The sequence below is a fragment of the Sus scrofa genome, chromosome 17 (genome assembly GCF_000003025.6).
Source record: "Sus scrofa isolate TJ Tabasco breed Duroc chromosome 17, Sscrofa11.1, whole genome shotgun sequence".
Lineage (NCBI taxonomy): Eukaryota > Metazoa > Chordata > Mammalia > Artiodactyla > Suidae > Sus > Sus scrofa.
Window position 1 is genome coordinate 32,825,977 of NC_010459.5, and position 26,422 is coordinate 32,852,398.

Consider the following 26,422-nt stretch of genomic DNA (forward strand, 5'->3'; position numbering starts at 1 on the left):
TAGGCTGCCGCCACAACCATCCCCACTGTGGGCGGCTGCACTTGGCTGCGGCCGCGTCCCCGCCCACGCCCGGGCCTGGCGGCCGCCCGGGCGGGCCCGGCCCTGGCTCCTGCTCCCTGCGGCGGCTCGCCCCGCCGCACTATCGTCCCCTCGGGTGTTGCGGGGTCGGGCAGGGCGGGACATGGGTGACCGGAAGTGGGAGTTGTGAACGTCGCCGCCTGGGGTCCGGAGGCCCGAGGCGCCGTCGGGCCTCCGCGACTCCTGCATGGAGAGCGCTGGGCGTCGGGCCTCGCACCGACCGCTAACCGGGGCGCACAGCCCCTGCGGGGCAGAGGCAGTGCTGAACCGATCGGCCTCCTCGGGCGCGGGAACATGAAATCCAGCCCTGAGCCCGCCGCGGGCAAGGCGCGCTGGCGGGCCTGCCCGGGTAGCTGGTGAACGGCGCGGAGCCCCGGGACTCGGTAATCGGCGCGAGAGAGCGCACGCGCATGCGCGGGGAGGCGGCGGGCACAAGGCAGTGCGCAGGGTGGCGCGGCTCTGGAAGCGCTTCGGTGTACGCGAGGCCCAAGGGCCTGGCGACCTCCTGTGCCAAGTGTATGGAGGTCGGTGCCACCATGGACCCCACTCTGCTGCCTCCACCTGGACCCTGTAGCCCTGAGCACCCCGAGAAGGGCCAGAGCAGGTCTCATTTACCTCGGGGTGGGCTGTGAGGCCAACCTGCCCTGAGTGCTGGCCCTCTCGTGGCTTAGTGGCCACTCCCTGCAGCCCGTCGTTCTTGCGGCGGCATGGTCTTCTGCCTGGAGAACAACGAGCCGCGCCGCCGGCTGCGAAGCACCATGGTCCATTTCCAGGCCTCGGAAGTTCAGCAGCTACTACACAACAAGTTCGTGGTCATCTTGGGGGACTCAAGTGAGTGCCCTTCTAGAATCACACTTCCCAGTCCCGCACCTGCAGCCTGTTTTCTGCATCTGGCCCCTTTGTCACCATCTCAAACTTCCTTCCTGATCCTTAGTCTGTTCCAGTCCACTAGGTTTTCTCTTTTCATTTTCCCAACGACTTCTGTAGATGTCCTGACAGATGTAGCTTGTCAAGCTTTTCACCCCTTCCTTGCTCAGCATTTTTCTTCCTGACAGTCCTCCACAAATTCCCCTCATGGAAGCGGTGGGTTGTATTTGTCTCTTGGGTGACTTGACAGACTTACTTCTACCAGGTGATCTTGGGTCACTGCATATTAAGTTGAGGAGTGGTGTACAGCTAGAGGTAACTGGGCAATGCCAGGACTTTGTAACCTCACCTTTTCTCCTGCCTCTAAGTTAACCCTCCACAAAGGTGGTCTTGGGCAGTCCCAGCCCTGGGATGATGGGAGGCCTGGATTTGGAAGGAGCTGGGATGGAGTGAGGCCTTTCTCAGCCTCAGGATCTCGGTCTCCCTGCAGTCCAGCGGGCTGTGTATAAGGACCTAGTGCTCCTGCTCCAGAAAGACTCACTGCTCACAGCTGCCCAGCTGAAAGCCAAGGTGAGGGACGTTTGGTGGCCATGCCAGTGATGGGCAGGCCCAGATCCTGGCCTGGTAGGGTCCTCCTCCTTCTGGCCTGGGTCTGACCAGCTTGTGCGGGGGGGTGGGCAGGGGGAGCTGAGCTTTGAACAGGACCAGCTGGTGGCTGGAGGTCAGCTGGGCGAACTGCACAATGGGACACAGTACCGGGAGGTCCGCCAGTTCTGCTCGGGTTCTGGTCACCACCTTGTGCGCTTCTACTTCCTCACCCGTGTTTACTCCGAGTACCTCGAGGGAGTCCTGGAGGAGCTGACCTGTGGGCCTGCCCCAGACCTAGTGATCATCAATTCCTGCCTCTGGGATCTCTCCAGGTTTGGGGGAGGGGGAGAGGCAAATCCTGATGGCAGGGAGGGAGGGAGACGTGGCTCAGAGGCCATCCACTCCTTTGCTCTTGCCCACCCTTTGTGCTATTCGACAGGTACGGCCGCTGCTCAATGGAGGCCTACCGAGAGAACCTGGAGCGGGTGTTCGTGCGCATGGACCAGGTGTTGCCAGACTCCTGCCTGCTGGTGTGGAACATGGCAATGCCCCTAGGGGAGCGTGTCACTGGGGGTTTCCTTCTGCCCGAGGCAAGTGACCAGGGCCCCTCAGGACGGAGGACCCTTCCTTCCGATCCTGCTTCATTCTGTGGCTCTTAGATGCTGTACTTTCTCGCTCAGCTCCAGCCCCTGGCGGGCTCTCTGCGGCGAGACGTGGTTGAAGGGAATTTCTACAGCGCCACACTGGCTGGGGATCACTGCTTCGATGTCCTGGACCTCCACTTTCATTTCCGACATGCAGTGCGGCACCGTCATCGGGATGGCATCCACTGGGACCAGCATGCCCACCGCCACCTCTCCCACTTGCTTCTGACCCATGTGGCAGATGCCTGGGGTGTGGAGCTGCCCAAGCGTGACTATCCGCCTGGTGAGCCCTACCACGGGTGGGGAGGAGAGGGATGCAAAGAGGGCCCTCAGAGCACAGGGCTCAGACACAACAGGACAGAGATCTTAGGTGGAGGAGAGGCCCCTTGAAGGACTGTTATGGACCCTGAGTGCTCCTTCCTTATGCTCTGGGTTTCTGTATGGGCTCTTCTGTCTCTGTAGTCACCTCTGTGTACAGGAATGAGCTTATATGAGCATTGCGCTCACAAGGCAGTTTGCCAAATACTCCTGTCCTCCAGATGAACAGGCAAGGAGTGGGGGTACTTTTCGATAGGAATGGATGTGGGAGGTAGAAAGAATTAAAGGAAAGGCAATCCAGGCAGTGGGACAGAGCAATGATGCCCCTTGGCTGGTGCTGTCAGCCTCTCAGTCCTGCCTGCTCATAGAGGAGACCTCATGGGTGCTTGTTCCATGTCTGCTTCTGCCCTGGATCATGTCCGCCAAGGGCAAGGTTCCTGCCTCACTTGTTGAGAACTTCCTGGCCTCAGTGTCTAGCGTGATTGCTGTGTACATAGTATGTACAACATAGTGTTTCTTCAGCTGGAAACACGAGTCATGTTTGAAGGCCGTAGGAGTGTTAGAGGGTGTGGGGCACAGACAGGCCGAAAAATGTCACTTTCAGGACTTAGTAGCCTGAAGTTGGAACACCTGGGCGGTGCATCAGGACTTTGATTATATAATGGTCCAAGTTCCTTGCTTGTCTTTAGATGGGAGAGCTGATCCCCAATCAAGGAAGGGATGTTCTCTCGGCTGGAAGGCTCGTTTGCGGTGTGACTCAGGTCTCCTGAACCCAGTTTGGAGCCACAGAAATAGGAACATCAAAAGGAAGAGTTGGGTGGGAGGGTGAGTTGGTGCGTTTGGTCAGGGCAGATGTCTTTGAGGTACGGTGGAGATGTTGAGTGGATTTGGGGTTGGTGGGACCCCACAGGGAGACGGCAGCTGAGGGCATGAACGCCACCCTTGACAGAGGGAGCAAAACAATGGCTATGTTTTGGAATCGGAAGGGAAAAGGGGCTCATGGAGGAGACAAAAAGAGATGAGGTTGGGGACACTGTCAGGGAGGGCAGAGGCTGCTGGCCATGTCGTGTGAGAGTCAAGAAGAGAAGAAGTGGCTACGTTTAGTAGAGGTGTCGAAGACGTGGCGTAGGGCTCAAAGAGGCAGGGAGCAGTTGGTAAGTTGGTGAGGGAATGTCAACCCGGCAGAATACTCTTTGTTGAGGAAGTTTGAAAGGAGCAGGGGACCTCTGGGAGAAGGAAGTGACAGGGTCTTTGTTTTTAGAGAGAAGACTTAGTACTAATCTTGCGTATTGGTCGGTGGGGAAGAGCCAGGAGAGGAAAAAGCTAAAGATACAGGATCTGGGCACCAAAGGAAGAGGCTTCACGGGGAGCATGAGGCCAGAACAAAGGCAGATCCACTGACACTTGCGTAAGGCAGGAAAAGAAGGAGCACAGCTTGGGTGTGGCCTGAAATGCGAGGGGGTGAGGAGATCTGTTCTTCCAGAGGAGGGAGTAGAGGTTTAGAAATGTGGACAGCCAGAGGTCAGGGCAGCCCGGCTCCCCAGGCCTGCCTAACACAACCATCCCGTTCCTAGACCCATGGACTGAGGACTGGCCAGAGCCGGATCATCTCTTCCAGGGGAGCCAGGGGCAGCCCCCAGACTTCGGGGAGCAGCTGGCCTTGCCCCCGCCCTCTTCCTTGCCCCCTCCCATGCCTTTTCCCTCCCCTCTTCCTCAGCCCTCCCCACTTCCTCTGTTTCCACCCCTGCCCCAGGAGCCCCCTTTTTTCCCAGGCCAGCCCTTCCCACCCCATGAATTCTTCAATTATAATCCAACAGAAGACTTCTCGATGCCACCCCATTTAGGTAGGTGCCTCTGCAACCTTCCATCCCACCTTTTCCAGCCTCCCTTTGAGCCTCCCCCAGTCTAGCCTCAGTGTCCAGGTGGGCTGAGAGGAGTTGGGTAGCCCTTATGCCCCCTAGGACTGGGGTCAGTCACAGCTGAGTCTGGAACAGCATCTGTAGCTCATCGATTAGCTCATTGGTTGTCACGTTTCCTGACTTGGAGGTGGAGGATGTGGTATTGCCATTTTGCAAGTGGGGAAACAGAAATCCAGAGAACTCACCTTAGAGGACCAGAGCTGCCTGAAGGCAGAGCTGGGTTCACCCTGGCCAGAAGCCCACTCTGATAATGGCTGGTTCTTTTGTAGGATGTGGCCCTGGAGTGAACTTTGGGCCTGCCCCCCTGCCTCCACCGGTCGCCAGCTCTGTCCCCCATGGTCAGCACCGGGGCCCTGTGGTCCACCGGGGGATGCCACGTTGTGTTCACAACAGCCCCTATCATGTGCCGAGGATGGGGGTGCCCTGCCGACAGCGGCTCAGACACTCAGACAGGCTGATCCACACGTACAAACTGGACAGACGGCCTCCTGCCCATTCGGGGACATGGCCTGGGTAGACTGGCCCTTGTGCGAGAGCTGGATGTGCCCGCGGCCCTGCAGGGCTTGCTTGCCACCCCAGGTGCTGGGCCAGGGTGTCTGCTGTGCCTGCCATTGTTGTTGTCCATCACTGTCACCAATAAAGGCATGGAAGAACAGAGTGGCATCTTTCTGTGTGAGGGAGTGGGTCTCCCAACCATGATCTTAAGAACTGGGGAGGGTGCCTCTAGGCTCTCTCCATCTTTGGACCTTTCAATTCACACTGTTCAGGAATCAGTGACGGCATCGTTCCTGCTGTTGCACACACTCATTTACTCCCTCCCCAGAGCATGTATGTACTTAACAAAGATCCTGGAAGGGATTTTCTGTTGTCAGCAATTCTTTGGGATTGGGAAATATCAAGGGCTGAGTTGAAATTGTCACTATATTTATGGTTTTTTGCCTTTTTAGGGCCACACCCATGGCAGATGGAGGTTCCCAGGCCAGGAGTCGAATCAGAGCTGTAGCTGCCAGCCTACACCTACAGCCAGATCTAAGCTGTGTCTGTGACCTACACCACAGCTCATGGCAACGCCAGATTCTTAACCCACTGAGTGAGGCCAGAGGTAGAATCTGTGTCCTCATGGATGTTGGTCAGATTCGTTTCCACTGAGTCACGATGAGAACTCTGAAAATGTCAATATGTTCTATGGAGTTTGGGGTATGGCTAGTTCTCACCTGTACTACTTTGCAGGTGGGGAAAGTTTTGCAGGCCTCACATGTTCATGTGTGTGTTCACCTACCCCTGGAGATCGATACATACCTTACACAATTCTTGGGACATGCTAGACACTCAATAAGTGGTTGGCACTAAACAAGAAGCTCCCAAGCCCTGGTGGGAGACTGTTTAGAAACCCATTATTTAATATAATGTGGAAGGGGAGCTAAGCAATCACAGGCCAACTCCTCTAGTGGGTGGGCAGTTAGAGGGGAAGTTGAGGGAGAATTCTCAGATGGGGTAGGGAGTTGTGCCAAACTTCCTACGTTAAGAATGAAAGAGTGCAGCATCTCAGCTTTGACAAGTGATCTTGACCCTAGGTTTGTGACTCTGCTACCATCAAGGGTGCAGCGTGGGCTCAGTGGTAGTGTGGAGTAGGGGATGGCGCATGGCAGTGGGCTGATAAGTGATGTGAGACAGGAAGTAAGGAAAAACAGAGACCTATTAAATAATTTTCAAGTAGAATTGAGAGGAAGAGAGGGATGCAGAGTTCGGGCATTTACTTTCCATGCTTGTTATTGAAATGGTACTTTGTCGAAGGATGTTCGTGCAAATGGAAATGAAAAATCAAAAAAGTGTTGATCCTTGCTAGAAATCTAAGTGCAAATGGAGGAAAGCTATTAAATTAACACACACTGGTGCTGGGAAACTGGTATAGATAACATGAGTTGATAAAACTCTCTTGAGAGCAACATCCTCAGGGCTGTTGAGAATCAAATAAGACAGTGCCTGAAATGAGCCTGGTTTTCTCTGGTATAGGCAAAAAGTGGAAGAGAATGCGCAAAAATGAAAGAAAGCTTCTTGTTGGAGGGGTAAGGGTTTAGATAATTTTTACGGCAAAATTGATTTTTTTTCTCGTTAGGTTGCCCAATTCCTTGTTCATTCCTTCCTGCCTTTGCCCCAAACCCTTTTCTCTGTTTACACCTCTGAATCAGGTTTCTCGGTGTTTCTGGGGGAAACTGTACCTCGGGGCTGATCTGTGGAAAAAAGGAATGAGTTACCAAGCCTCACAGAGCCCCTCTCTTTTGCTTCCCATTCTAGTCTCTAAGAAATCCCTGTCACCTTCCCTACTGAGTCTTTCCTAGGCTTTCCCACTTCCAACCCCATCCCAATTCTGGAATTCTTATACTGTAAGCACCTTGAGACTGTTCAGTGTGCTTCATTGTCCCTGGATAAAATTTAACTATTGAAACTCCACAGTAAGTCTTAGTGGTGAAAATTTAGAAGTAGTTCTTTTAAAATGAGGATCAAGCCAAAGGTACCTGTAAACAGCAATTCCACATGCTAGTGTCTGGGAATTCCAGCTCGTATAGTCAGGATGAACCCAAAGGAAGAGGCCCTATCCTCATACCATGTGGTTTTTAGATGGATGTGGTCTTCGCAACTTTCACATATGTTACAAATACTTTGCAAGTATACAGTATCACATGTCAATTTTAAAAAATTGTATTTTTGGTTACACATTTGAAGACACAAGCCAAAAACTACTGTAAAAACTCCAGTTCTTAAGTTATTTATTTTTGCCTTTTTTTTTTTTTTTTTTAGAGTGGAACCCACAGGATATGGAAATTCTCAGGCTAAGGGTCGAACCGGAGCTGTAGCTGCCAGCCTACATCAAAGCCACAGCAATGCGGAATCCTAGCAGCGTCTGTGACCTAGACCATAGCTCCTGGCAATGCCAGATCCTTAACCCACTGATGGAGGCCAGGGGTCGAACCTGCCTCCTTATGGATACTAGTCGGGTTCGTTAACCCCTGAGCCACAACAGGAATTCCCAAGGTTTTATTTTTAAGATGGAAAATATTTGAAAGGCAATAGAGATATTTGCTCAGCAGAAAATAGTTTTCCAAGAGTTCCCTGGTGATTCAGTGGGTTAAGGATCTGGCCTTGTCACCGCTGTGGTAAGATCCCGGCTGGGAACTTCCACTCACCATGGTCCAGGCCTAAAAAAAAAAAAGGAAGAATAAAGAAAATAGCTTGTCCAAAGTTGGTTGCCTCCAGATCCTCATAGAACCTCACAAAAGACAAAAGACAGCTCTTTACCCCAGGAAGAATGGAATAATAGACTAGGGTGAGGACAGCAGTCCCAGAAGGTGAAGCCTGCTAGTTTGGGCTCTCCCTTCTCCAGGATGCTCATGAGCTCTGGCCTCGATGCCTCTTGGTTTCTGGCTGGGGGACCCAGTCTAGAGATTTGGGTTAAGGAGAAATCGAGGAGTCAGTAAAGTCTCCACTGGAAAGACAATGGGCCAGAGATGCTTCTCCAGGGCCCCAGGATCTACCCTCTCCCCCACTACCGGTGTCTCGGCTCTTGAGACACCCGTCCCCCGCATCTTTCCCTTCCCACAACCCCTGAGTCCGACTGGGTTAACCAGAGCTGGAGATCTCTGCCAGGACGGAGCGCCTCGCACAGAATCCTAAGGCTGCGATTCCAAGGGTGGGGGAGGGAGGGTGTCGTTGACGAGGATGGCAAGCGCCTTCCCTGTGTGGGTGCCCACAGCCCTCCGATCCCTGGCCTGGCTCGGGGTGTCCTCCCCACGCCAGATCCTTGCCCACCCCGCTCTGCCTCCGCGGTCTACCCGTCAGCTCGGCGTTCTCCAGTGGTCGCCCCGACTTCTCTCCCGGGCACCTGAGCCTAGGGGACTACGCAGGGTCCCGCTCCTGGGGCGACCTCCCAGCGCAGCGCAGCGCAGCGCAGGCCGCCTCCTCCGCCTTCCCAGACCCCAGGATCCAGTCGCCGCCCCCCTCCTCTGAGGCCTGCGGCTCCCCTCCCCCGAAGCGAATGACTGAGCCGCCCACTCCCCCGACCCCCGCTGAGCACGGGTCTGAATGGGAGCACCCTCTCCCGGCTCCCCCTTGCTGGCCCTGAGCGGTTTTCCCAGCGCAGCACCGCCTCGTTCCAGGGACCCCTCTCCTGCCCTCCAGGGTGGCCACAGACAACTCCATCTCAAATGGAGGCCCCATCCTTAAGAGCCCTCTTGACTCTGCCCTCCCAGACCCTCCGCGTCCCGAAGGCGCCTACTCGTTGCTCCCTGGTCCTTGTGGGCAGAGCAAAGTCCTACTGGGAGCTCCTGCTCCTAGGCGCCCCCAGGGAACGTGAATGCGGGGGTGCGGCTCTGAATCCCCTCTCTGCTTTCTCAGATGCAAGGCCCTGGGCGGCTGGACACCTCCTCCGCGCGTTTCTTCTGCTCCGCCTAATCGCATTCTTTTCCTGGCCAGGCCCCACTGGTTACTTGATCCCCACCCCTACCCCAGCCCATCTGAGTGAGCTTCCGGGTCGGGAGGGGAAGGGCCGGCAAATAAACCCACCCAACCGCCTAGGTTACCAGGCCAGTGGGACAGCTCTCCCTTCTTGGCCCAAACAGAAATGCTTAGAACTATATTCTAGCATGCTCATTCACCCCAGGCTTACATTTTAAAGCATTTTAAATCTAAACGGATGACTTTGTCTATATTTCATTTCATAATGGTATTATGTTCATGATATATACGTATGTTTGTGTCTGCAAGGTCCCTCACTCTATTCCCTTTAATCTGTATGCTCCACTCTCATTTGCCTGGCCCTGGAATTGGCCATTCCATTCTGTTTTTGTTCTTACTTAAAACAAAAAAAGTTGGTTTTGCTAGCATGCATTTTTTTTCTTGGTGGGGCACACCCTTGGCGTATGGAAATTCCTGTGCCAGGGATGGAATCTGAGCCACGGCTGGGCTGCGATTTACACCGCAGTTGTGGCAACACAGGATTCTTAACGCACAGTGCTGGGCAGGGATGGAAACCACGCCTCAGCAGTGACCCGAGCTGCTGCAGAGACAAGCCAGATCCTTAACTCACCATGCCACAGCTGGAACCCTGCCATGCATTTTAAATTTGCATAAAAAGAATTGTATTATTTCTCATTCAGCTTCTTCTCAACGCTACACTTTCAAGATCAGTCCAGATGGCTTCCACCCCTTCTAGCTGCTGCCTCTTCTCCAAGTGTTTATTCACTGTATTTTAACTTTTCCATGTCCTGCAGTCACCATTCTCAAAGGTGGCAACATCTTCTCACCTGGAGCCCTTCTCCAACAGTGTGCACCTGTGTCACCTGGGAGTCTCGTCAAAACACAGGCTCTGATTCATCAGGTCTGGAATGGGGCCTGAGACTCTTCATTGCTAGCCGGTTTCCAGGTGATGTCTATATTCCTGATCCTGGGACCATACGTTGAGGAGTTAGGCCATTATGGGCCTCTGTGAGTATTCATTTTTGCCTTCTGGGTCATAGGGTATGCATTGATTTAATTCGGTAAGTATTACCCGTCTGCTGGCTCCAGTCTGGCTGTGCCACCTTACCCCACACCAAGCAATGCAGGAGGTGTGTGGGGAAGAGAGGAAGGCCTTCTCCTTGCTCCTGCCAAAATCCGAACCCCCAGTGTGTCTGGTCTTGCCCCCCACCTTTTCTTTTGCTTTTTTAGGGCTGTACCCATTGCATATGGAGGTTCCCAGGCTAGGGGTCAAAGTGGAGAGCTGAGGCCGCCGGCCTATGCCACAGCCACAGCAACGTGGAATCCGAGCCACATCCTTGACCTACGCCACAGGTCACAGCAACGCCGGATCCTTAACCGACTGAGCAAAGCCAGAGAGCCAACTCGAGTCATCATGGATGCTAGTTGGGTGTGTTAATGGCTGAGCCACGAGGGGAACTCTTTAAACCTCCTCTCTTAATCAGAATGACCCCAAGGCTCCTGAGTGATGTCCATGGCCAGCAATGTACAGCCAAGTCAATGAGGGACTCAAGACTGGTATCCTGGCTTCATCGCTGACAGAAACTTTAAGAACAGGCATTGAGAAGCCCTGAGGTTTTCAGTTAGGCTATATTTCCTCCATCGCTTTCCCCATTAGAGTGAATTAGGACTCAAACAACCTGGCCTTGCCCTTGCCAGTTGCTATTTTGTGGCTGACTTCTCACCTCCAAATGGGAGAGTAACAGTGTAGCTGCAGTTTGTGGTGTGGTGGGTCTTAGCTATCTATAAAGTGCCTTACTTGTAAGAACTCATCGCCTACTGTTTTGTTTGGAGGGTGAGCTGATGGGTGAACAGGCAGCATCCTGGGCACGAAGGGATGTCATTTTCCAAGGCCCTCTTGGGGGCTGGAAGCAGCTTTTGGGGTTGGTTTAGAAACCCATGGGCTATGGTTTTCCCACTCACACAGCCGGGCAAGCATCTCCTGGCACCAAGGCCCAGCCCCAAGCATTTCACAATCAGAAGAGTTCAACATCGGCGTATTTTGAGACTTCATGGCATACAACCTTTTTTTTTTGTTTGTTTTTTTGGTCTTTTTTTGCCATTTCTTGGGCTGCCCCCGAGGCATATGGAGGTTCCCAGGCTAGGAGTCTAATCAGACCCTAATCAGGAGTCTAATCAGCCTACGCCAGAGCCACAGCAACTCGGGATCCGAGCCACATCTGTGACCTACACCACAGCTCACGGCAACGCCGGATCCTTAACCCACTGAGTGAGGCCAGGGATTGAACCCGCAACCTCATGGTTCCTAGTCGGATTCGTTAACCACTGAGCCATGATGGGAACTCCCATGGCACACAACCTTTTACCTCTTGTTCACACCCATCCATCCTCTGTTTACCATTGTATGGTCCAAACTGTATCTATGCCAGAACATTTCTCTGAAGCCCTGGAGAAGCTTTCTGCTCTTTAGAGTTTCTTATCTTCTGGCTTGTTGGCCTTTATACAAAGTCCTTCACACATTGGTATTATTGCCTTTGACTCACAACAGCTCCATGACAGGACCCACTTTATACCAAGGCTCAAAAGAATTAATTGGCGAAGGCCACACATTGCGTAGGTGGGTGAAATGGGACTTGTTTTTCCCTAGCAAACCTAGGGAGTCTTAAGCCGTAGGTGCTCTCTGGGAACCTCATGACCCTTGTTGGCCCATTTCCCAGACTTGAGGATGTAGACTGAGGCAGGAGGTAGGAAGTCTAGGGAGTGGGGAATGGATGGGCAGAAAATCTGGGAGGAGGCTTGGCTGAGGTCTCATGTGGCTTCTGGCCGGCCCTCTCCCAGCCAAGTTTCTGTCACTGGGCTCTTTCTAGAGCCTGGGGAAGGGGAAAGACGGGCTTGGCGGGGTGAATGACAAGTCCAGGGGCACCCAGGTAGATGTTCTCTGTGAGCTCGAAGCGGAGACAGTTGAGCAGCTGCAAGGAAAAGATGCTGCCAGCTGCTAAGGGTGTCCCAGGGGTGTCACCACATGCACGTGGGAGCTTTGGGTGGCCTGGCCTAGCTCTGCTCCCAGCTCAGCCTTCTGCCCTATGCCCTGGCCCCCCATACCAAGTACCTGGAGGATCAGCTTGAGAGAGATGCCCCTACCCTGCCAGCAGGCCCTGACCAGCCCCAGCTAGGGACTGAAGGTCTGGAGCCTGCCGAGGCAGGAAGGCCCTGGTCCCACTGCCCTCCCTCTCCCCTGGGCCTCGGGCCCTAGGCCAGGGCTCAACAGACACAGGCAGCAGGATGGGGTCGCCCTTCTATTGGTCCAAGTCCTGAGCAAGGCCTGGGTGAGACATGGAGGTGAGGAGGCCCACGAGGCTCAGCAGCGTGGAGAACAGCAGCAGGAAGGAGGCCATGAAGAGCAGGGCGGGGAGGGCACTGAGCGCCAGCAGCAGGACAGCCGGCAGCAGATGGCGCCACGCTGCAGCCACCACGGGCCACAGGGAGCTCAGTAGGTGGGAGCCGGTGGTGAAGAGTGCATGGCAGAGCATCAGCGCCAGCAGCAGGTAGAGGATCCCTTCCAGACCCCACAGCACACGCTGCAGCGGCTGCCGCCAGCCCGATGTGATCCACCACTGGGCCCAGCTCGGGGGCATGTGGCACATGCACCAGCGCACCCAGCTGTCCCGTGTGAGCCAGGCCGTCCAGGGCACAGCACGCTGTGGCCCCTCACCGGCTCCGGTGGCATCTGTCTCCACTCGCAGCTGCTGCATCACGGCTGGTGCACCTGGGGAGAGGGCCAGGCCAGCTGCAGGAGCAGCCCTGGAGATGCCTGGGACCTCAGGATGGGTGGGTGGGGGTGGTAGCAGGGGTCAGGAGGGTACCAGCATGGGTGGGGTGGGGCTTGGAGCTGGGGCCTGGGTCTTACCTCCTGGCAGAGCCACCTAAGTCATGTTGCTTCTTGCAGCGCCCAGGACGGCCTGGCAGCCAGAGTTGAGCTCCCACTCTCACTCCCCTCACCCTCCCCAGAGGAGCCCCATTGTGACCCGGGCTGGGGTGGGGTCCAGCCAAGAGAGGGTGTGAGCATGAGCCTTACCTGAGCCTCTCTCATGGACTCTCTGGACTGGCAGGGGAGTTTCTCATGCTTCCTTGTGGGAAGCCCTCTCCGGATCCCCTCATCCCTTCCCTGCTGGCTGATATCCAGTCCCACTCTGCTCTCTTGCAAGTCTTTCTCTCTGGACCCTCATTCTCTAGAACCACCCAGGAGGCCAGACTAGCCACCCCAACCTACGGGCTCTGAGATGGCTACCACATCCTCCTCTGGGCTCCTTGTCCTTTATCTCGGTTTTGGCCGATGTCCTCGGACTCAGACCTAGGTATCCACTGTCCCTATTGTGGGAGCAGAGGTTCCCCTGGGGTTCAGGCTGGAGGAGAAAGAGTATCCTTCCATCTGCCCAGCCCAGGGTGGAGGAAAGAAGGCCTGAGGAAATAGCATGGCCAGTGTATTTCTGGAGGACACTCAAGCCCAAGGATGGAGACAGAAAGCCAGGGCTAGCAGGGTCAAGGGCATGCCACGGGCTCCCAGGAGGAGCCCCAGGCCCAAGAGCAGCATCAGCAGAGCCTCCTGGAGGGCGAGTTGTCCTGTGCCCACCGTGGGCAGGAGTAGAGCCTCCACTTGTCCCGGACCCTCGCCGGCGCCCTGACTCTGGCCCCCTGTGAGACGTGGATGTGTGTGCTGTGGCCAGGTGGGACCTGCAGGCCTGTGGCGAGAAAGGGTGGCAGCTGGGCTTTGGGAGGTTGACCACTTGTGCACCTGCCCGCCTGCTAAGCTGCTGTGCACTTACCGGTGGAGCAGATCGAAGGCCAGGAAGCTGACGAGTAGCAGCAGCAGCAGCAGTGAGGCTGGGCCAGTTGTGGAAAAGACGGCCCAAATTGTCAGCCCCAGTGCCCCCAGCCCTAGGACACTGTCCAGGAGCTGGGCTGGGCTAGGGCCCCCAGGAGACACACATGGACCCACTGGGCTACCCGATCCTTCCCCAGCACCCAGGCCCCTGGGAAGGCCTGGGATAGAATAAGCAGGGCCCTTGGGCCTGGATGAGCAGAGCTGGGTCATGGAGGGAGCTGGCAGTTACAGCAAGGAATGGGGAAGGGTAGGAATCTGGGGGATGAGACCATGGGGGAGGGCGATGGGGGGCCCTGGCGGACACTCAAGGGTGAGCTCAAGCAGTGGAGAGCTGGGCTTCTCGGGAATCTCCTCCTCCCCACACACCCACCCACCAAACCCTCCTCATCTCCTCCCACTTGGGTCAGCCATTCTGGGGGGCTGGGTAGCCGGAGCATTGTGACTTATTGCCTGGGGGGCCCTGGGGTAGGGAGGGGGCTGCTGCTGGCTCTGGCCTCCTAAGTAGCTGCTGTGGCTTGATAGGAGGAAGCCTGACTTTGGAGAACTAAAGACTCATCCTCTTGCCTTTGCTAATCGTCCACTCTAGGGCCCTCCCGTGGGGATCTGTGTTGCTGGGAAGACATTCTAACCCCATCACTGTATGGGCAGCTCTCCAAGGGAGGAAGGGCTGCTTTCTTTGCCTTATGAGCTTCCTGGGCTGTGTGTCCAGGGGCAAGTGACTCAATCAGTCTGTCCCCAGCTCTCTCCCCAGAGAGTAGGATGATGCCAGTGGGCTCTTGTGGGGGATTTTTCAGAACTGCAGTCCTGGAATGCAGAGATAGACTCTGCCAGGAAGCAACCTGAGGCTTTCTGGGGCAGGGTTCCCATATGACCTGGTAAATGGGCCAGAGGGGGTGGGGTGGGGTTGACAGGAGGGGCCTCTTTAGACGTTTGAAGCACTGTGGTTTGCGGGAGGTGTTCTGGATACTGGGATTCCAGAAATGGCACTGAGAAGGTGAATGAAAGAGGGCCATAACCTGATAATCCCCAAACTGGAGATTACGTTTACCTTCTGAGGATGAAATTAGGGAACATGAACATGTATGAAGGGGTCAGTCACCGGGAAAAGAAAACTCTCCACTGCGAATCCGTAAATGGTTACAGAAGTTCCAGCACATCTCTGTTTAGAGACTTAAGAGGTGAGAGTGGAAATGGGTCATCACTGAGAGAGCTTAATTCCTGTTTACATATCATACTTTGAAGGAAAACTGATAGGGGCAGGGGTAGGAGGACAGTGGCCATACAACCTCCAGGAGAGGAGGAGACAGAGAAGAATCCAGCTTCGGAGTTCCCGTTGTGGCTCAGTGGTTAATGAATCCAACTAGGAACCATGAGGTTGCAGGTTTGATCCCTGGCCTTGCTCAGTGGGTTAAGGATCCAGCATTGCTGTGAGCTGTGGTGTAGGTTGCAGACACGGCTTGGATGTGGCGTTGCTGTGGCTGTGGCTGTGGTGTAGGCCGGCAGCTATAGCTCTGATTAGACCCCTATCCTGGGAACCTCAATATGCTTGGAGTGCTGCCCTAAAAAGACAAAAAGACCAAAAAAAAAAAAAAATCCAGGTGCACATCTGCCTCCAGTGGGTTCTGAACAAAGACTCAAGCCTGGTGGCCTTGACACCTTTGGTGGGAATGGGCTCAATAGTCCATAGCGCCAATGCCACCAGCCCTTGGGACCATTCATTGATTGCCTTTTCCTGGTTCTTCCCAAAGCAATAAAGCACGACATTCCAACTTAGTAACACATATCTGTCTAAATGACTATCAAGTGTGAGGGTAGAATAAGGACATTTTAAGCCAGACAAGGTCTTAAAAATTTGACCTTGTATACATTTTTTTTTTTTTAAAGGAAGCTACTGGAGGATGTGCCTCAGAAAAATAAGGACTTGAACTAAGAAAGATGACAATATAGAATTTTAAGAAGTGAGGTTAAATACAGGAGAACGATGATGAGAAAGGCTTGGGGTGTCAGCTGTGTTTCTAGATGAACAAAGCAAGCAACCTAGCCTGGAATCAAAAGATAGATGTTCCAGGAAGGACATCTGCTGATTATCTGCTATTTTTAGACGGATGTAAAATAAATGTTCAGTTCTATTGGAAGCTTTGGGATTGAATTAACAATTGGAGCCTAGAAAACCAAACAAAAATGATAAAACAAAGTAATTGCTAACTCCAGCAAACACAGAAAGTTGAACAATAAAACTTACATGGTCATAGTGTAATCACTGAATATTGACTGCAGTGATTTAGCTCATTTTGGGAGGATGGTAAGAGGGAAAAAGTATAAGTCTGGGTATTTTGGTGTGTGTTGGGGATAAGGGTAGTAGGAAAGCTAAATCCTTAATTCCACAGCAGGAAATCCACGATAAAATCCAAACATAAAAATCCAAGAAATAGCGATAGAAACATAAAGGTAAATACAAGAAGTAAGAGACAGAACTAAAAGTGGTTGACTTGGGAATAGAGAAGCATGGAAAAGAGTCTTCTATTTCTAGCCTAAGTGTGATTTACCTTTAAAATTATTTTCTGCGGTAGTTTGGTAAAAATGATTTAGTTTACAAAGAAAATCAGTTGCAAAGGTCGCAACTGCAGCTCTGATCTGATCCCTGGCTTGGGAACTCTGTATGCTGTGGGGCAGCCCAAAAGGATCCTATGGTGAAGATCAGGAATATACTCTCCCAGGATGAATGAAATAGCAATTTCCTAATGTTACATAGGTGTACTCTGTGGCTTGACATAAAATTTCCAGTGACAGCATCAAACACCATCAAACTCAGAAAGCTGTGAAGCTCATGCATTTTTGATGGAGCTGCTTTAAACCTCCATCTAGTGCATCTCGACCTTTAATGTGCACGGTGAATCTTCTGGGGTTGAATCCTCTGCGGATCTTGTCAAAATGCAGATTCTGGTTCTGGAGGTATGTGCAGGATTCTGGCTTTTTTTTTTTTTTCTTTTTGCCTTTTCTGGGGCTACGACCACGGTATATGGAGGTTCCCAGGCTAGGGGTCGAATGGGAGCTGTAGCCGCTGGCCTATGCCAGAGCCACAGCAACACCAGATTCGAGCCGCGTCTTCGACCTACTCCACAGTTCACAGCAATTCTGAATCCTTAACCCACTGAGTGAGGCCGGGGATGGAACCCGCAACCTCATGGTTCCTAGTCGGATTCATTAACCACTGAGCCACGAAGGGAACTCCAGGATTCTGTATTATTTTATTAATTTATTTTGCTTTTTAGGGCCACACCCATGGCATATAGAGGTTCCCAGGCTAGGGGTCGAATCCGAGCAGTCGCTGCTGGCCTACACCACAGCAACGCTGGATCCTTAACCCAATGAGCAAGGCCAGGGATCGAACCTGCGTCCTTATGGATGCTAGTCAGATTCTTTAACCCCTGAGCCACGACGGGAACTCCGATTCTGCATTTCTTTTTTTTTTTTTTTTTTGTCTTTTGTCTTTTGTTGTTGTTGTTGTTGTTGTTGCTATTTCTTGGGCCGCTCCCGAGGCATATGGAAGTTCCCAGGCTAGGGGTTGAATCGGAGCTGCAGCCACCGGCCTACGCCAGAGCCACAGCAACGCGGGATCCGAGCCGCGTCTGCAACCTACACCACAGCTCACCGCAACGCCGGATCGTTAACCCACTGAGCAAGGGCAGGGACCGAACCCGCAACCTCATGGTTCCTAGTCGGATTCGTTAACCACTGCGCCACGACGGGAACTCCCGATTCTGCATTTCTAACAAGATCCCAGGTGGAGTAAAGATCTAGAAGACGTTGATGTACAAAAGAGAGTGGTGAGGGGAGAGGGGCATATGGGGAGCCCGTATGGGGTTTTGGCGGGAGCTGGAGCAGCCCTCAGGACCTCTACAGACCCTGTTCTAGCTCCATCACAGCTTCTCCTGGTCTCCTACCTCCGCGAAGCCTGGAGCCGCAGTACCGTCTTTCTGCCACTGACCCGGCCCGGCGCTTTCAGGGACCCTCTGCTTCAGCGCGCCCCCTTGAGTTTTTCTAAATCGTCCCCTGGTGCCCGGAACCTGGCAGTGGCGCCCAGGCGGGGCGCGCCAAGGCAGCACACGCGGGGGCTCTGTCGCAGTTACTCCCTTTCGGGAGCTCTCTACCCAGAGCGCATTGGGTGGACCAGATGCCTCGAGGAGCTCCGGGACTCGTGTCTATAAGATCGTTCTTAATTGGGGGGTGGGTCTTAATTCCGGAGCGCGTATTTCTTTCGAGAGATCCTGCGAGCTAGTGCAGCCAAAATGGTGCTGACGTGCAGATTTGAGGTAGTTCAAATTGTTCATAAGGATAACGACCTTTCAAAAAACATTTGTTCAGGGCCCCGGGCACTCCAGAGAATTCCCGGCACCTCTGGGCATCGCTTCCTGCATGGGGCTGGCGGTGTCTCTCTGGAGGACTCCTGGCAAGGACAAAGCACTGGCCAGAGGCGCACAGTGAAAGAATTCCTTCCTCCTGGGGAGGCGACCCTGGCGTGGGGGAACCAAAGGGGACCCCCGGAGGGGGATGGAGAGGGTCTTGCGCTCTGGAATCCCGGGATCCGGGCTGTCTCCAGGGCAGAGACTCAGGGCTGCCGGCTCCCGGAGGAGAGTGAGGCGGGGAGCGCAGGACGCGCATCAAGTCTCTCCCTCCTCCACCCCCGGCCCCAGCCCGCTGGGTATCGGCACGGGCTCCTCTCCTCGGGTTATGTAACCCCGGAACGTGGCAGCCGGGTGAGCAAAGGAGGGGGGAAGGCTCGGGAAAGGAAGAGAAGGAGAGGCGGGGCGCCGGGATGGGGGGTGGGAAGCGCCTCCTCTGGCTGGCCCCCTAGGGTGTCTTTCAGAAGGATTCCTGGAGGGCCGGCCCTCCCTCACCTCGTAACCCAGCCGCCGTCTCAGTTTCCCCTCGCCCTTCTTTCCGTTCCACCCACCCTGGCAGGGGCTCTGGCTCTGGATATCCCTCTCGGGCTGTAGTTTCCCCCCCAAAGTTCTCGGCTTCGCTACCTAGGCTAAGTCAGTTAGCAGCCCCGAGCCTCAGTTTACCAATTTGTAAAATGAAGCTTACTTGAGGGACCGCGGGTAAACCTCCAGGCAGGGTGCATGGTATACAGTAGGTGCCCACTGTGGGACGGAGTCTCACAGGATTACGTGGAATCCAGGGTGCTGGGGGCTTTACAGACGGTAAAGGGCCGGGCCGGAGCGAGGCGGATGAGTGGGGGGGTGGGAGGGGAGGGAGGGGAGGGGCTGGGTGGATGGGTGCAGAGACTTGAGGCTGCCCGGCCGGCCCTCCCCTCCCCTCCCCTCCTCTCCCCTCCCCTCCCCTCCTCTCCCCACCCCACCTCCCTCCAGTCCCCTCCCTCGTCCCCTCCTCTCCCCTCCCCTCGGCTCCCGGGTCCGAGGCCAGCTGGCGGGCTGTGGGCGGGCCGGAGGCCGCAGGGGGCGTGCGGCGGCGGCAGGAAGGGGCGGGGGGCTCCCGAGCCCCGGCAGGAAGAGGCGAACCCACCGGCCGCCGTCGCGGGCCCCGAGCGTTCTCGCCTTGGACCCAGCCATGTGGGGTCTCCTGCTCGCCTTGGCCACCTTTGCGCCTGCCGTCGGTGTCAGTCTGGGGGCGCCCAGTGCCTCCGTGCTGGGCTTGGCGCCGCCCGGGACCACCAAGGCCCCGGTCCCGAGCCCGGCCCCGCGGAGCAGCCCGACAGAGCCGCCCGCGGGGAAGGAGAACGGTGAGCTCTCGACCCACCGCCCGCTTCTCCCCCAAGTCGGTTGTCCCACCCCTCCGCCCCCCTCCCCGCCCCCCTGAGGCTACCCTTCCCCAGCACGCGGACACACACGCCACACCGCCACACTCCCCGCCCCGTGCCTGTGTGGTGACCCTTCCCCACGCGCGCACACTCACACACACACACACACACACACACACTCCCTGCCCGGTGCAATGGCTGCTGACTCAGCAGCTCCAGTTCCTGGTCAGAGCGAGTCAGCAGTCCTGGGAGTGGAGCCAGTGGGATGCTGCCTCTTCCAGCCCCAAACCTTCCCTTTTCTCGGATGAGGAAACTGAGGCCAGAGCCGGGAGGAGGCGAAGACGAGAGCACCGAGGAGGCTAAAAGGCGCAGAGCGGGACTGTGTGGGAAAGAGCTTGCAGGCTGAGGCTGGAAGGAAAGCAGAGAGGAAGGGAGGAAGAGCCCTCTGCGGAGCGCGCCTGGAGGAAGGGAGCGCCGTCTGGGGAGGGAGGGGGACGGCTGCCTGCCTTCCCAACTTTTCTGAGGTGGAGCTAGAGAGGAGGAGGAAAGCTAGGGGCTGGCAGTCTAGGAGGGCTTCTGGGCAGAGGCAAGTGGAACTGGTCCTGAAGGTGGCTCTGAATAAGGAAGAGCTGAAGAGGAAGGCAGCCAAGAAGGAAACAGTAGGGACAGAGGCACAGGGCACCAGATACGAACATGTGCAGTGTGTTCTGGGGGTATCTGTGAAGCCTGGGTTGGTGGGGAACCCAGGGCACCCGTCCCGTGCTCTGCTTTGTGCTGAAGGACAGGCAGGGCACAGGTCCAGCTCTGGAAAGCCTGAGCACCCAGACAGACGTGCATTTGAGGACAGGAGAGCTCAGCCCAGGGCGCAGAAACTCTCATGGGGGTGGCCCAGAAGCTTTGGGGCAGCGGACTGAGGCTGGAGCTAAGGGAGGCTCCTTAAAGGGAGGCTTAGGCAGCTTGTGAAGGGCTAAGATGCAAAGGAAGAACGGGAATGAGGCACTAAAATCAAAGGTGGGGGATGGTATGACAGGGGAGGGGACAGCCAGGCAAAAAAGGAGGTAAAGAGCCAAATTCAACTCTTTGGAGCAAGCCTGGTGACAGAGCGTAGCTCTCTACTGGTGAGGGCCAGGCATGTAGTCATGGCAAAGGGGAGAAGGAGCCAAGGAAAGGGCTGAAAAGATGGGTTGGGGTCAGACTGTGAGGGTCTTTAAGTCCACGCTAAGGTGCTTGGATATGTGTTGTGGGCCTCGCCAGCTTTCTTGGGCTGGCAGATTTCTCCATCTGGGGTTTCATGCCCTCCTTTCCTTCCCTGGTGCTCTGCCTCTTTGGTCCTCAGGGACCTCAGAACACCATGTACGGATTCGAGTCATCAAGAAGAAAAAGATCATCATGAAGAAGCGAAAGAAGCTAACTCACCCGAGACCCCCAGTCACTGCCGGGCCTTCGGTGACCACCAGCCCTGCAGGGACCCTTGACCTCCCCGAGAAGCAAGAACCAGGTACCTCTGCTCCAGGGGCCCTGCCTGGACTTGCAGTCTCTGGGGGCACCTACTGACATAGCTCTTGGTCCCCCAGGCTGTCCATCCATCACATGGCAAGCTTAGGCCCAGCTTCCCACCTGCCCTGAGCATTCTCTTTCTGGCCCCAGCTCACTGCTCTCTTCCTGTCCCAGGCTGTCCCCCTTTGGGCCTGGAGTCCCTGCGAGTTTCAGATAACCAGTTGGACGCATCTAGCAGCCAGTCCTTTGGTCTTGGACCACACCGAGGACGGCTCAACATCCAGGTCAGCAAGGCAGCCCCTAAGACCTTCTCCCCTGCTCCTCCCACCTTCTGTTATGGCCAACCAGGGTTCTGGTTACTCTGTCCTGTGCCCACAGTCAGGCCTGGAGGATGGTGACCTTTTTGATGGGGCCTGGTGTGCTGAGCAGCAGGACGCCGAGCCATGGCTTCAGGTGGACGCTAGACACCCCACCCGCTTCTCGGGCGTTATCACACAGGGCAGGAACTCCATCTGGAGGTGAGGCAGGCCAGCCCCAGGCCAGGAAAGTCATAGGCAGACTGAGAAGGGCTGGAGCGGGAGTCCCAGGGGCCACCCGTGATCTCTCTCCACCTTTCCTGCCAGGTATGACTGGGTCACATCATACAAGGTCCAGTTCAGCAATGACAGTCGGACCTGGTGGGGGAGTAAGAACCGCAGCAGTGGGATGGACGCGGTGAGAGGTCCCGTGGTGGCTGGGCCCTCTATACTGGGAGCTGGGTTCCTGGCCCACTGAAGGGTACTGGGCTGGTCTGGGGCTCCTTTGAGGACCCTGATGCCTCCCACTTGGACATCCAGGAGAAAGGGGGTTTTTGTCAGGATGGGTGGCACCCAGCAGGCAGCCTTGGGAGCCAGGCTGCTTTGGACCATGGCTTTATCCTTCCTAAATGCTTCCTCCATGCCACAGCCTCTTGCTGGAACACCCCTTCTGGCGATGGTCCTTGCATCACTCCTCACCTCACAGCTCCAGCTTCCCTGTCTCGGGGAGCCCTTTTTACCCCACCCTGCAGTGTGGGGTCCTGGTCAGCTTCAGGATTGACTGCTCCTGAGTTGCATGGCCATATTGGTCTGATGAACGGGGACCAAGTTGGAAAGCGTGGCTACCTAGGGCTGCTCATCAGCAAAGGCTGTGGGCCGGGGTCTGTGTTTGACACGGAGTGCAGGTCTCCAGCTGGGCCCACCAGGGTGGGTTTGTCTGTGAGCTCAGGCCTGAGCTCCTTCCCTGGGCCCTGGGCCAGGCTGCTGGGGTTCAAGCTGCCCTTGATGACAAAGGACTTGATGCCCCAGGTATTTCCTGCCAATTCGGACCCGGAGACACCAGTGATGAACCTTCTGCCTGAGCCGCAGGTGGCCCGCTTCATTCGTCTGCTGCCCCAGACCTGGCTCGAGGGAGGTGCAGCTTGCCTCCGGGCAGAGATCCTGGCCTGCCCGGTCTCAGGTGGGCAGTCAGACGAGGGCTGGATGGGCAAGGTGCCCCTTCCACTGTGAACTCACCCTTTACTGTGAACTTGCCCTCTACCAGATCCTAATAGCCTGTTCCCTGAGGTCCCTATGCTGGGCTCCTCCGACCCACTGGATTTCCGGCATCATGATTATAAAGCCATGAGGAAGGTCAGACGTAAGCCCTATGATCCAGGAGGGAGGCTCTGCCCATCTCAGGTCCCTGCTCCCCGGACCATAACTTGCTATGATTATCACTCTCACGTCCTCCCCCATCTCACTCTCTTGTTGATTCCTGAACTGCCCTGATTTCCCGTGTTATGGCACCTCTCTTGTTCTGACCCTTCCTTGCGGTCTGCCGCTGCCCCCTCCTGTGCCGGGTTGCCGTGTCCCCATCTGGGCCGCGCTGGCCTTTGAAGTTCTTCCCTGGCCCTGGGTGGTCTGACCCCCCCCATGCCCCGCCCTCTGCTACCCTCCGTCCCCAGCTGATGAAGCAGGTGAACGAGCAATGCCCCAACATCACCCGCGTCTACAGCATCGGGAAGAGCCATCAGGGCCTGAAGCTGTATGTGATGGAAATGTCAGACCAGCCTGGGGAGCATGAGCTGGGTACTGGCAGGTGGGGTGGGAGAGGCGGGCAGGGGGAGGGGGCATGGGCATGAGCCAGCCGCGAGCCCCTGTGTGCTCCTAGGAGAGCCCGAGGTGCGCTACGTGGCTGGCATGCATGGGAATGAGGCCCTCGGGCGGGAGTTGCTCCTGCTCCTCATGCAGTTCCTGTGCCACGAGTTCCTGAGAGGGGACCCGAGAGTGACCCGGCTGCTCACTGAAATGCGCATTCACCTGCTGCCCTCCATGAACCCCGATGGCTATGAGACTGCCTTCCGCCGGGTGAGCCACTTGGCACAAGGGCCAGCCTGCTCCTTCTGCCCTGGTGCCCAGAGACTGCTGGGCTTGAACAGACCTCATCCTTGGCAGGGCTCAGAGCTGGTGGGCTGGGCAGAGGGCCGCTGGAACCACCAGGGCATTGACCTTAACCATAATTTTGCTGACCTCAACACACCGCTGTGGGAAGCAGAGGACGATGGGCTGGTACCTGACACTGTCCCGAACCATCACCTGCCACTGCCCACTTACTACACCCTGCCCAATGCCACTGTGAGTATTTTGGGGGCAGAGATGGGGGCCTTTGTCTCTGTCTCTGTGCCTCCTGACCTGCCCTCGTCCAGGTGGCTCCTGAAACACGGGCCGTGATCAAGTGGATGGAGCGGATCCCTTTCGTGTTAAGCGCCAACCTCCACGGGGGTGAGCTCGTGGTGTCCTACCCCTTCGACATGACTCGGACTCCGTGGGCTGCCCGAGAACTCACGCCCACCCCGGATGAGGCCGTGTTTCGCTGGCTCAGCACTGTTTATGCAGGCACTAATCGGGCCATGCAGGACCCAGATCGCCGACCCTGCCACAGCCAGGACTTCTCCTCATATGGCAATGTCATCAACGGGGCTGACTGGCATACTGTGCCTGGGAGTATGTGCCTGAGGGTGGGGCTAGCCCTGTCCCCATAACGCTGCCCCCAGTCAGACAGTCACATACAGCGCGCTAGTGTCAGTTGTCACCAGGAAGTGTCTCCCAGAGGAGGGCATGAGGAGGGCGGGGCCGCCATCCCATCCCCTTAGGCTCCGGTGTCTGTGGTACCCTAGGCATGAATGACTTCAGCTACCTACACACCAACTGCTTTGAGGTCACTGTAGAGCTGTCCTGTGACAAGTTCCCTCATGAGAACGAGCTGCCCCAGGAGTGGGAGAATAACAAGGATGCCCTTCTCACCTACCTGGAACAGGTCAGACCCGAATCCCCCCACCCCCGGCCTGCCGGAGGCGCTCCTGACCTGTCCTCCGTTGGTTGCAGCTCCCGACAGGAGGTTCTCCTAAGGTCAGGCGGAGCATTCTGACTCACAGGTGCCATGGGTCACACTTGGCATTGGGTTGACTTGGAGGGATATAGGACAGGAAGCACAGCGTGCCAGCAGGGCTGTTTCAGACATTGTCAGCGGGTAGGAATAGACCTGACAGCAGTCTAGGCAGTGGTCCATGGAGTCGACCCAGAGCCGTTTTCAGAAGAGACTCCGATTATGCAAGTGCAGGAAGTGCCCTGGCATAGACTCTTCACTTTCCACAGGAACGCAAGTCCCTTGGAGTGGCTCCATGAGTATCATTTTCAAGGGTTCTAAAAGACAAGCCCAATAGCAAGAGCCATTGCCCTTGGGGAAGCCCAAAGATACGACCTCTTGCCAGTTAAAAGTTCTCCTAGTCTAGATGCAATTTATTTATTTTCTGTTTATTTATTTTTTAAGGCCACATCTGTGGCACATGGAAATTCCCAAGCTAGGGGTCAAATTGGAACTGCAGCTGTGATCTGTGCCACAGCCATGGCAACACCGGATCTGAGCCGCATGTGCGACCTATGCCCGAGCTCATGGCAATGCTGGATCCTTCACCCACTGAACAAGGACAGGGATCAAATCCATGTCCTCAGGAATGTTATGTCGGTTTTTTTTTTTTTTGTCTTTTTGTCTTTTCTAGTGCCGCTCCCGCAACACATGGAGGTTCCCAGGCTAGGGGTCTAGTCAGAGCCGTAGCCACCGGCCCACGCCAGAGCCACAGCAAGGTGAGATCCGAGCCGTGTCTGCAACCTACACCACAGCTCACGGCAACGCCAGATCCCCAGCCCACTGAGCAAGGCCAGGGACCGAACCCGCAACCTCATGGTTCCTAGTCGGATTCGTTAACCACTGTGCCACAAGGGGAACTCCTATGTTGGGTTCTTAACCCACTGAGTCACAACAGGAACCATTTATCAGGGGATATTTTCACCAGCCTATTGTCAGCTCGGAGCAGAGTAGGCCTTTCACCTCTATCAGATTTGGGGGGGAACAGGGCCAGAAAATGGACTCGAGATCACATTTTCATGCATAAGGGAAAGGCTGTTGATAAGCTTTTCCCACACAGGTGCGCATGGGCATTGCGGGAGTTGTGAGGGACAAAGACACAGAGCTCGGGATTGCTGATGCTGTCATTGCCGTGGATGGGATTAACCATGATGTAACAACCGGTGCGTTGTGGGGAGGGGGCGGTGGAAGTGGGGGGCTTTAGCCTGGGTCGGGAGCTGAGGATCCCTGGACTCTCATCTTGCCCTTCACTCCTCTCAGCCTGGGGCGGGGATTATTGGCGTCTGCTGACCCCAGGGGACTACATGGTGACCGCCAGTGCTGAGGGCTACCACACAGTGACACGGAGTTGCCGGGTCACCTTTGAAGAGGGCCCTGTGCCCTGCAATTTCCACCTCACCAAGACTCCCAAACAGAGACTTCGCGAACTGCTGGCAGCTGGGGCCAAAGTGCCCCCAGACCTTCGGAGGCGGCTGGAGCGGCTCAGGGGACAGAAGGATTAACATCTCCAGCTGAAGAACCCCAGAGCCTTGGGCAGGCTGGACCTGTCCAGAACTGAAGGAGGGGACACAGAGTGGGGAGGGAGGGACAAAGTGGGAGTAAAGGTGCTCGGGCTCATTAAAGCTACTTTGGCCCCTCAGCCAATCTTCCTGTGATCTCTGTGTCCCAGGTCCTTCCCGATGGGCTGGGCCTCAGCTTCCCCTCTTCTCCCATCTTATCCTGCACATACTTGCATACTCTCATCAGTTGACTTTTGGAAAACAGCGTGGAGAGAGGATGCCATCTGGATTTTTCATGAACTAGAGCGTGGCTGAGCACTCATCACCCCATCAACTTCTGCAGCAGGTGCCTCTATGTGGCTGTTAAACATTTTGTAAGCATCTGCTCAGTGCCAGGCATGCAAGAAGTCAAGGATAAATAGTGCCCATCAACCTCTTGGGGCTCCCAGTTAAGAGAGGGGACAGTGGAGTAC

At 55.7% G+C, this 26,422-nt stretch overlaps 4 protein-coding genes across 6 annotated transcripts; 2 read left to right on the plus strand and 2 right to left on the minus strand.

Moving 5' to 3' along the window:
* Positions 8 to 5,069, plus strand: PCED1A (PC-esterase domain containing 1A). 2 transcript variants are annotated; one of them, XM_005672778.1, is made up of 8 exons: positions 8 to 461; positions 766 to 909; positions 1,436 to 1,515; positions 1,627 to 1,865; positions 1,973 to 2,123; positions 2,214 to 2,460; positions 4,070 to 4,339; positions 4,684 to 5,069. In XM_005672778.1, the coding sequence occupies exons 2-8, from the start codon at positions 786 to 788 to the stop codon at positions 4,929 to 4,931; spliced, it is 1,359 nt and encodes a 452-aa protein (XP_005672835.1). In that variant the 5' UTR covers positions 8 to 461; positions 766 to 785; the 3' UTR covers positions 4,932 to 5,069.
* TMEM239 (transmembrane protein 239) lies at positions 12,184 to 13,113 on the minus strand. Its single transcript, XM_021077686.1, has 3 exons — positions 13,077 to 13,113; positions 12,804 to 12,957; positions 12,184 to 12,712 (listed from the first exon to the last, which is right to left on the minus strand). Exons 1-3 carry the CDS (start codon positions 13,111 to 13,113, stop codon positions 12,184 to 12,186), a joined length of 720 nt encoding a protein of 239 aa, XP_020933345.1.
* Positions 13,333 to 14,138, minus strand: C17H20orf141 (chromosome 17 C20orf141 homolog). The gene is made up of 2 exons (XM_003134332.4): positions 13,711 to 14,138; positions 13,333 to 13,626 (listed from the first exon to the last, which is right to left on the minus strand). The coding sequence occupies exons 1-2, from the start codon at positions 13,977 to 13,979 to the stop codon at positions 13,386 to 13,388; spliced, it is 510 nt and encodes a 169-aa protein (XP_003134380.1). The 5' UTR covers positions 13,980 to 14,138; the 3' UTR covers positions 13,333 to 13,385.
* CPXM1 (carboxypeptidase X, M14 family member 1) lies at positions 19,178 to 26,089 on the plus strand. 2 transcript variants are annotated; one of them, XM_003134333.4, is made up of 14 exons: positions 19,262 to 19,512; positions 20,867 to 21,028; positions 21,202 to 21,311; positions 21,406 to 21,545; positions 21,651 to 21,741; positions 22,353 to 22,503; positions 22,588 to 22,676; positions 22,991 to 23,114; positions 23,197 to 23,393; positions 23,481 to 23,660; positions 23,732 to 24,029; positions 24,203 to 24,342; positions 25,511 to 25,613; positions 25,711 to 26,087. In XM_003134333.4, exons 1-14 carry the CDS (start codon positions 19,341 to 19,343, stop codon positions 25,950 to 25,952), a joined length of 2,199 nt encoding a protein of 732 aa, XP_003134381.1. In that variant the 5' UTR covers positions 19,262 to 19,340; the 3' UTR covers positions 25,953 to 26,087. The 2 variants fall into 2 exon arrangements, with proteins under 2 accessions (XP_020933444.1, XP_003134381.1); XM_021077785.1 differs by having other exon boundaries at positions 19,178 to 19,512; positions 23,197 to 23,660; positions 25,711 to 26,089.

Coding starts and splice junctions, on each gene's coding strand:
- PCED1A (XM_005672778.1), top strand. CDS start 786: ATGGTCTTCTGCCTGGAGAACAACGAGCCGCGCCGCCGGCTGCGAAGC. Junction 910..1,435: donor GGTCATCTTGGGGGACTCAA/GTGAGTGCCCTT, acceptor GTCTCCCTGCAG/TCCAGCGGGCTGTGTATAAG. Junction 2,461..4,069: donor CAAGCGTGACTATCCGCCTG/GTGAGCCCTACC, acceptor TCCCGTTCCTAG/ACCCATGGACTGAGGACTGG.
- TMEM239 (XM_021077686.1), bottom strand. CDS start 13,113: ATGAGGGTCCAGAGAGAAAGACTTGCAAGAGAGCAGA. Junction 12,958..13,076: donor AAGACTTGCAAGAGAGCAGA/GTGGGACTGGAT, acceptor GGCTCAGGTAAG/GCTCATGCTCACACCCTCTC. Junction 12,713..12,803: donor CAACATGACTTAGGTGGCTC/TGCCAGGAGGTA, acceptor CCCACCCACCCA/TCCTGAGGTCCCAGGCATCT.
- C17H20orf141 (XM_003134332.4), bottom strand. CDS start 13,979: ATGACCCAGCTCTGCTCATCCAGGCCCAAGGGCCCTGCTTATTCTATC. Junction 13,627..13,710: donor GCCTTCGATCTGCTCCACCG/GTAAGTGCACAG, acceptor TTCTCGCCACAG/GCCTGCAGGTCCCACCTGGC.
- CPXM1 (XM_021077785.1), top strand. CDS start 19,341: ATGTGGGGTCTCCTGCTCGCCTTGGCCACCTTTGCGCCTGCCGTCGGT. Junction 21,742..22,352: donor GCAGCAGTGGGATGGACGCG/GTGAGAGGTCCC, acceptor TTGATGCCCCAG/GTATTTCCTGCCAATTCGGA. Junction 25,614..25,710: donor TAACCATGATGTAACAACCG/GTGCGTTGTGGG, acceptor CACTCCTCTCAG/CCTGGGGCGGGGATTATTGG.